The sequence below is a fragment of the Rhea americana genome, unplaced genomic scaffold, assembly GCF_003343005.1.
Source record: "Rhea americana isolate MKP2758 unplaced genomic scaffold, rheAme1 scaffold_13, whole genome shotgun sequence".
NCBI lineage: Eukaryota > Metazoa > Chordata > Aves > Rheiformes > Rheidae > Rhea > Rhea americana.
Genome location: NW_028185372.1, coordinates 450,085 through 458,852, shown reverse-complemented (window position 1 = coordinate 458,852; position 8,768 = coordinate 450,085). Strand labels below are relative to the sequence as shown.

The 8,768-nt window shown below is 43.7% G+C and overlaps 1 protein-coding gene across 3 annotated transcripts in view; it reads left to right on the top strand.

Moving 5' to 3' along the window:
* The window catches only part of PDZD2 (PDZ domain containing 2), a 143,062-nt gene that overhangs the window by 103,187 nt on the left and 31,107 nt on the right, over positions 1-8,768 (top strand). For all 3 annotated transcript variants that reach the window (XM_085326291.1, XM_085326290.1, XM_085326292.1), the window contains 6 exons: positions 1,088-1,199; positions 2,801-2,949; positions 3,561-3,680; positions 6,192-6,306; positions 8,020-8,093; positions 8,264-8,489. In XM_085326291.1, the coding sequence (XP_085182417.1) occupies positions 1,088-1,199; positions 2,801-2,949; positions 3,561-3,680; positions 6,192-6,306; positions 8,020-8,093; positions 8,264-8,489 (796 nt within the window). The remainder of the gene's footprint in view (positions 1-1,087; positions 1,200-2,800; positions 2,950-3,560; positions 3,681-6,191; positions 6,307-8,019; positions 8,094-8,263; positions 8,490-8,768) is intronic.

Below are 8,768 nucleotides of genomic sequence, written 5' to 3'. Positions count from 1 at the left end.
TTTTTTTTTACTGACTTACAACTAGTTTGTATGACAGATTAAAAATATTATGTGACCAGTAAGTAGCTTCTATTGGAAATTTGTTCTCCTTGTCATAAACTTTCTCAAACTGTGTAGAAAAAGCATGGTAGATAATGGGGTGAAAGCATGGAACTAGGGTATGAATAAGGAGCACCTTGAGGATCACTGTGTAGTGGCACATCTAGGAAACTGTTACCACTGTAGCTTGGTAAAGGAAGCAGGGGAGGGGGGAGAAAGAAATCACTAGGATCTTCCACGACATATGTGTTAAGGAGAGTCCTTGCTTGTTTTGTAAAGAGTACACTTGAGCAGCGCAGCACTTCTCTGGAGAAACCAACTCGGAAAGGACATGTGTGACCRTACTGCTGAAGGTGGCAGGTCTGTAGGTTGTCACCTAAAATTTTCATCTGCACCTGGGCAAATGCCAGTAGCCTTTGACACTCACCTCGCACTTGTCAGCGCAAGGCAGCGGACAGCAGGTGAGCAGGTTCCTCATGTCTGTGTGCATCTACTCAGGGTTGCGGTTCTACATGTAAATTTAAGTTGAGCATTTCTAGGCTTTTGACTGCTTAGCTGTGTAACCCTCATCACCTTCTGTTGAATTAGCTTTTTGTCCACAACGTGCATTGGTATTCAACTGTGGACTCCRGCAGTAAAATAACACTTTTCTTTAAGTGGTTGTATCTATAAAGATGCTGTTGTGATGTCTCTGGAAGTTGGTTGAGCTGAACAAACGGCAATAAAAACTACACTAAAATTTTGTGAATATGTGTGGAGAAGCCCCTGAATGAGCTGGTTTTGGTACTAGTGGCAGTCTGGAGGCATTAGTATGGTACCCTGCGGAGGACTGCTGTCTAGGCATGCCCTTASGTAAAAATATTTAGTAATATCCAAAGACACTCCTGAAAATTACTTACAAAAATGTGTGCTGGCTTAATATAATGACATGCTTTGGAAAATGATGATGTGCTGTGGAATTTTCTATCCCTTGTGTTATTGAAAAAGAAAAAGATTCCATCAACTTCTGATTTGCAAGTAAATCAGGTTCTTTGTTTGTTTTTTTTAGGTCATGGAAACAGAGAARTCTGAAGATCCATCTTGTGCAGAAGCATCCAAAGGAAACAACCAGAGTCCAACTCTGGGAAGTGGCATATTGAAATACAGAAGTCGATCCCAAGGTAACGCAGGATTGATAAAAGATAGCAGCGGTAGAATTTTTACATTGTGTATTTCTTTTAGCTCTCTGAAAGTGAGATAGATTTTCTTTCCTTTGGACATCATATTAGTTTAATTTGGAACAAAAAGTCCAGCTGTAAAATGTTTTGCATTCAACTTCCTGAGTTGAACTATTATATTGACAGAAAGATGAAACAAAGGTTTTGAAAGCTTTTCTTTTTTTTCCCTTTTCTTTATTTTGAATGGGGGGGGTGGGATCTTTCCTTTGGTGGGATCACCAAAATACCTATTTATTGTAAATGCTCCCCACATTTTCTGTTGTACTGCCTTGAGCCCAGGTCTTAATAGTAAACTGCATACAGAGCTCAATCTCGTTCTCATTTCTAAGACTCTTAGAGACTCCCTCCCTGCTGTGTTCACCTTAATTGCCATTTACTCAGATATTTTTAGTATCCTGCAGGCAGATTCCCTGAAAGCAATATGTATTTAAAATCCTGATCCGTGGTGACTGCTCGGACCTTACTGCGGGAGCAGAGCTGCTGAAGCAAATGGAGAAGGTTTAGTTGAGGGTCCCTGGCAGGTTTGGGAGCGAAGGACGTGCCAGGAGGCTGAGTCCTGCCAAAATAGCTGGTCTAGGTGTGTTTGGCAGTAGCACCCTGCATGCTTGGGGACCAAGAGTTTTAAAACCAGAGGTAATTTTGGACTCCAAAGCAGGATGCCCCAGGAGCCCCGTCCCGTATACAGACGGGGTGGTGGAAGGGGAAGGGAAAGCGGAGCTGCCCCCTTCAGTAGCAGCTGCAATTTAGCTTGATTTAAAGTGGTCTTAAAGCCGCATCATTAAATCCAACTTGTGTGAATTTTGTCTGTGTCYTGGGTTTTCATCTGTAAAATATGGCTTGATGGCACTTCCCTGTGTGACGGGGAAACTGCAAGGGATAAATGCATGGGAACTGCTGCAAATGGGGGTCATGTAGGTACCTTGGAGAAATGAGGATTGGAGGAGCCCYGTTGTGAGGAACGGGGAACTCAGAACTAATTACAGGATGTCCTTCAAGACAAATAATCCTGTTTTTAATGTGAATTCTATTTCTATATTCTTCTCTTCAAGATACTTAGGATTGTTGCCAGAAGGAAAGAAAATAACATTTATTTGGCACATTTTTCCTTTCTCCATTCCAGAAAAATTTCCTTGGAAGTGACATGACACCTCTAGAAATGTATACAGCTACCGTGTCATGTCTTTTAATTTTAAATAAATGAAGTTTGAGAGCTTAGTGCAGTGGCAAGTGCCACTGGGTGAGAACAGCTGAATTTCTTTTCTATCTCAACGCTACTGGCTCAATTATCTTTTTACTTACCGCCGCAAGCGACAGTGCTGAAGATTTCAGCATCACTGAACGATCTTATAAAACCTGGGGCAGCAGGAAGAGTTTTTACTTGAGGATGAGCCAGTCTAGCTTGTACCTGCCCAGTGGCATGCTATGTGGTATTGTAAGGTATGCTTTGAGTTAGGGTTTGCAGGAGGTGACTATTGCATGTGGGCGTGGGGATAGCCSGGTCCTGGGATAGTTGTCAGATGTGGCATTTCTGTGGCTTTTCCTAGGTGCCGGATCCCGGTTAGAATCTGTGGGAGAAGATGACGAGTTGACAGTGGAAAATGGTGAACCGAATTATGAAATAGCAGTGAAATATTCCCGGGGAGGGAGAAAACACTCTCTGCCTCAGCAGCTGGAATCAGCAGGAGCCAGGCAGGTGAGTAAAAAGCCCAGCTCCGAGCAACTTAGTTTCCTTCTTCAGCCTGTACTTGATCCTTTAAGATCTGTGTGACTCTCTAAGGAGTGACCGTAATGAAGCGTGGCTGAATAATTACGTCATGGGGCCTGAAACCAAACTTTGACACCAAAATGGGGTATATTAGCTACAGATGGAGAGCTGCTTTGCTGTGAGGATGGTGAAGGGTGGCACTTCTGCTGTGGCCAGGCCCTAAGGCTGATAGAAATGAGATGCAGGTCTAGAGATGTGAGCCCAAAAAAGCCCTGCTTCTCTTCATTTTAATCATATGATGGTGTAGGCATTTTTAGCAGATAAGGATTTCACTCTATCATGAGTCTACCCGTAATCTTTTTAATTTAAATTGTGACTGGTACATTACAGAACGCCCTTACTGTGTGAAATGTGGGAAAATTATGACAAAATTAGCTTCGATCGTAGTGAGCAAGGACTTTATCCCCTGAATGCTTATTTGAATRTATCATATATTTGTTCTCCCCTCCCCCCTGAAACACGCAATTTTCTCAGCGTGGCATCCCAGTGCCCGTGCTGAGCAATCAGAGTAACTTCCTGTGCTTGCTCGTGTTTATTAGGACTACCATATTGTGAAGAAGTCTACCCGCTCCTTCAGTGCTGCCCAGGTGGAGTCCCCGTGGAGACTGACCCAGCCGTCCATTATTTCTAACATTGTCCTGATGAAAGGGCAAGGCAAGGTGAGCGTTCCTGCACGTGCCTCGGTCCTCGCGTGTACCGCGAGCTCGCGCTCGAGAGCTCGAGGCATCTCCAACTCCCGTGACTTCCAGCACCTGACAGTTTAAGTAAAGGTGTGCCTGGCTGTGACTCTCAAAGGTAGCCAATGATAATAACAATAAATTGCGTTTTCAAAAAAGAATGCCAAAGTTATGCCTGCAAAATACCGGGCAGGCAATGTTTGTGTCACGCACTTGGGGTGGGGTGGCTTTGACTCCGATTTGGAGCGTCTGGTCATTACTGAGCTATCAAGTTTTAATAACAGGCCTATAAATATGCATGTCTATGCAAAATCCGTGCTGCTACGGAAGAGTACCTCTTTGCATGCACATTTATGGACAAGCATATCTCCCTGGAATCTGTGCACCTTTATAAAAAGAAACAAAACAAAACAAAAAAACCCACACAATAAATTAAATCCAGAGATAGATTCCTGATTGATTGTTTCTCTGAGAGCCCTGAAATCTCTGGGTCACAGAGTCGTCTTATCCTCCCCTAGTAATGTGCTTGCACATTTGCTAGCTGCCAGCTGGCTGAATGCTGAGGGAGTAGAACTGGATTTCCGTAATCTAATCCATACGGGTATGGGAACTCTTGCTTATATATGCTAAAAACGTGTCTTTTTTTTTTTTTGAAATACTGTTTTAAAATCATCAGATGAATATATTTTGGACTAAAATGCCTTATTTTGACTTTGAAACTTGAGAATAAAATGAAATTTTTGCTGTGCATTCACCAAAGAGTTAGAAATAGAGGCTGCTCTGAGGGATTGGTGCACAGTTACTGTAGCTCTCCTTGATTTGGGAACTTCAAGTCTTTCATGACATTGTCGAGCAAACATTTCTTATTTTTTTCTCTTATTTATTTTTTGAACCTGTTTTTCGTATGAGAACTGCCGTATTTCTCCCCCTGTGGTAAGCCACCCCCACCGGCCTTTCTGCAGTTGACTCTAAGGCACTATGGAGTAGTTGGCAGCATGCAAACTGTAGTGACTGTGAACCACCTCCAAGAGCTGCCATTTTGGGTACTTTTCACCCCATTCTGGGCAATCGCTTCTCTTAGGATAAGCACCATCTAAAATCCCTATAGTAGTGTTTATTGTCTTCATGCAGACCTGGGACTTCAGGAGTGTTTCCATGGAGTCTCTATGTTCAGATGGCTTGGAGCCAAGAGCATGACCTTGTTTTTTCCTCCTTAGACAGAGCTATATGGGGTGCTTTTCCACCAGGGGGTTGCAGCACCTCTCTAGGAAGGTGCGCCAATGCGGGAAGCGTTGTGCCTTCCAGCAGTGTTTCTCCTAGGCCACCTCCTGGAGCCGTGGGGAGAACCGCTGCAGGTGTGCATCGCAGCAGCCGCGGCCCCAGGCTCGCTGTAGTTTGCTCTGCGGTTGATTATTGTGCAGTAAACCCTTRTTTGAGTTATTTTGGGTACGAGGTGGAGATACGATCCCTCCAACCTGGAAATCAGTGATATCTTATCAAATAACTAAAGGCTCATAACAATCGATAATAAACAATTGTCTATCTTGTATTCAGAGTAAMACAAAAGAGGCCGCGTGTTGCACCGGGTTGTAAACACCGTGTTAGTATCTGCTGTGCCAGCTCCCCTCAGCTAGACAGCACTGCCTGAGGCTCTGATAATAATCATTGCTTCAGATCATTGAAGCACAACAGCGTCTCACTTCCCTTGTCTACCTGGTTGGTGACTTCTCTTTTTAGTATGTAAAATATGCATACAGGGATAACAAGAAGAGAAATACAGGGGAATGGATCAAGGAAGTGATTTGGCTGGGAAGTAACTCGGCAGAAGGTGGTGAGGTTGGTTCTGCTGGCCTCCTTCATTCCCTGATCAGCTTCGTGAGATGGTCCGGGGCAGTGCAGGGGCAAGAGCTAACAGATGGAGCCCTGGGGAATATGTTGCTCTAGATTTATTTAAATACGACATGATACATGTCTCCAGAATAATTAAAAATGTGTGTGTGCATGACAGCTCCCCCCCCCACACCAGCCCTTACAGCTACATTCCTGACATTGTAGCGCTGACCTTATGTCGTGTTCTTAAGCTTTTCTTTTTCCTGAGGAAATGCAGGATCTGTGACAGCAGAGAAAACTGCAGTTAATCCTGGATATAGATCTCAGGGGCGGGAATCCACTATCTGTCAACTTAAAGGCAATGTGTTACAGTTATTAAAAGTGGAATAGGACGACACAAAGCCATTGATTTGTGTTTCCCCAAAACAATTTGAGATACCACATTTTTGCCTTGGCAGTGTTCACTGCTAGTTTTGGGGCTGTTTATGTTAGGGTGAAAGTAAATTAGGAGATGCAAGCAGTGAATAAGATTGCAGTGTGATTCATCAGAAGCTACTACATGTTCATCTTTCCTTTGCCTTGTACATTATCAGGCAGTCTGTCTCAGATGGGTGATAATAGAATAAGGTGCCAGCTGTGCATCTCTTCCTCCTTTTTCTGTAGGGTCTTGGATTCAGCATTGTGGGAGGTCAGGATTCTGCTCGTGGACGCATGGGGATTTTTGTGAAGACTATATTCTCAAATGGAGCAGCTGCTGCTGATGGAAGACTTAAAGAAGGTATAGCAGAGAGAAGTCAACTGCATATAAAGGACCATAGTAGGATATTGTTTCAGTCTAGCAGAAGAGAATCAACTACTGCTTTAGTTAGGCACTTGGCCATCTCCAGGAGGCTATGGAGGATATAACACACCCTGCTTGTCTGTGCTGGGAAGGTTGATCATAGCAGTCAACTTAATTATGTTGCATTCTGAGAAGGGAAAAGTGCAGCATGAAACTACTACTCCTTTTTTTTTTTCCCTTCTCCTTCAGTGGCCCTTATTTGACCAAACCATAAGTTCCACTTCTTCAGTTGGGGTGGGACACTAGTGAGACAGTGAAATGCATCTATCCAGCCAACATCTGACCTAAAGGTGCTTAGCCAAGAAGGGGTGATACAGAAGGGTGTGCTGGGGAGAGTCTCTTCTGGACCTTTGTGATCTCTGAACCTCTTTGCAGTCTGTCTCAGAGTCTTTTGGTGTACTTCAGATGTGAAAAAACAAGTAAAGGTCATAACCAGACGGAAAAAAAAAAAGGAAGGATAAGATTGCCATAAGACTACAGAGCTGTTTAGAGAAGCAGGTATAGCCTGATTAAAAAAAAAAAAAAAAANAAAAAAAAAAAAAAAAAAAAAAAAAAAACTGATGCCTGAGCTGGATGTGGACTGTTTGTGTGCATTAGGACACTGATCTGAGTGCTCCTATGCCAGGCAGACTCTTGCATGCTTAAAAGTACAAAGTAGTTGTGAAAGTAGAACAGTGATTTACAGTTTGTCTGCAGGACCTGTGTTACTTCTCTCCTTCTCATATCTTCATTTCTCTCTTTATATCTCGTCACATTTGTTGCATTTGAGGCTGGTTTTGGTGCCAACTCTCAAACTTCCTGCTACAGAGAAACAGGAGTCCCTGGAGCATAGGTTGTGCACTGACCGTGGGAAGGCAATAAGTAGCAGCTGTCCCATAAACCCACCAAACTTTATTTTATTTTATTTTATTTTATTTTTTTACTGAGACTAAGGAAGGAGAGGAGGGAAAGACTTGGCTGATGACATTGCTCCATCTAATTGTGCACAGATGTAAGTGTACATAAAATTGCAGAAAGCAGCTCTGGATCCTACTCACTTCACCCTCCTTTTAATGACAAGAAGGTAGATCAACACAGCTGGGTGTAAGTGGTAAGACCCGGAGCCTGGAAGCTTGTAATAAGCAGGCAGACATGCGGTGGTGCTTGTTCATTGGGGTGAGGAAGGCTATTGGAGTGTGTGGGCCACTCGCACGTGCTTAGTAAGTGGAGCACRCTTGCTTTTTGTATGTGGATGCAGGGCCAGTTTTTTGAACAGGCTTTGGTGTGATATGCTTTAGTGTTTCACTTAAATTCTCATTTCTCTTACTGATGCTCACCAAAGAAAGGGAGTTTTGTGGTCCCCTTGGACTTCATGTTATGAGCGTCTGTATTTCAGGCTGCAGTTAAAATCTGTTGTGCTTTCAGTTTGTTTGTTATTATAAGAACATTAAAGATCTCTGCTTGAAGAACAGGCTTTACTCTGCTAACTCATCACTCTATTAACTTGTAAAGGCATTAGGACAAGTAAAAATATACTGAGACTAGTAAAAGACTTTTTACTGAGTAGTAAATTGGAATCCAYATGGTAGCAGGTTGCTTTATTTATGAGAAGTTCTACTACATCTCTGTACTTTGTGTATTGCTGACTTCATTTTTGTATCTGATTTCCAGGAGATGAAATACTAGAAGTTAATGGAGAATCTTTACAAGGGCTGACCCACCAGGAGGCCATTCAGAGGTTTAAGGTAACAACTGTAGATGTAATAAGAGAGACATCCATGGTTCTCTTCATTCAGTGCCGTTTAGCACCTTCAGCTTTATTCTTTTGCTGCTACAATTTATTGTGTGTGAGTTTACTGGCAAACGTTGGCATCTCACATCGCCTTATTTGGTGATTTCTCTGATGTCTCTCTAGCAACTCAAGAAAGGCGTGGTGACCCTAACCGTGCGCACGAGGCTGCGCAGCCCCAGTCTCACGCCCTGTGTGACTCCCACCTTGCTGAGCCGTTCCAGCTCGCCCAGCTCCAGTGCTAGCGGAGGCACTCCTGTCCCTGGCTCCGATGACACGGATGGGTCCTCCTCCAGCCGCAAAGGTCCGGGCCCGAAGGATAGGATCGTCATGGATGTGACACTCAATAAAGGTGAAGGTTCACCGAAATGCCTTTGGAGAATGCAACCCTGTTTATCGGGGGAGTTTATGGGAATATGCTAGTGGTTCTAGTACGAAGGCATCTACCTGAGTTATTTTGGTCTTGGAGAGCCCTCTGTAAACCACAGGATGGTGGGGAAAAAACATCTTCTAATGCAGAGCCCTTTGAAGAGGTCTGCCTTTCGTGTTTTGCTGCTCCCAGAGTCAGGAGGAGGCTCTTCCTCGCAGCAGTGTCCGTGCTGCCGAAAGGGGCAGGCTGCATGGTGCCAGC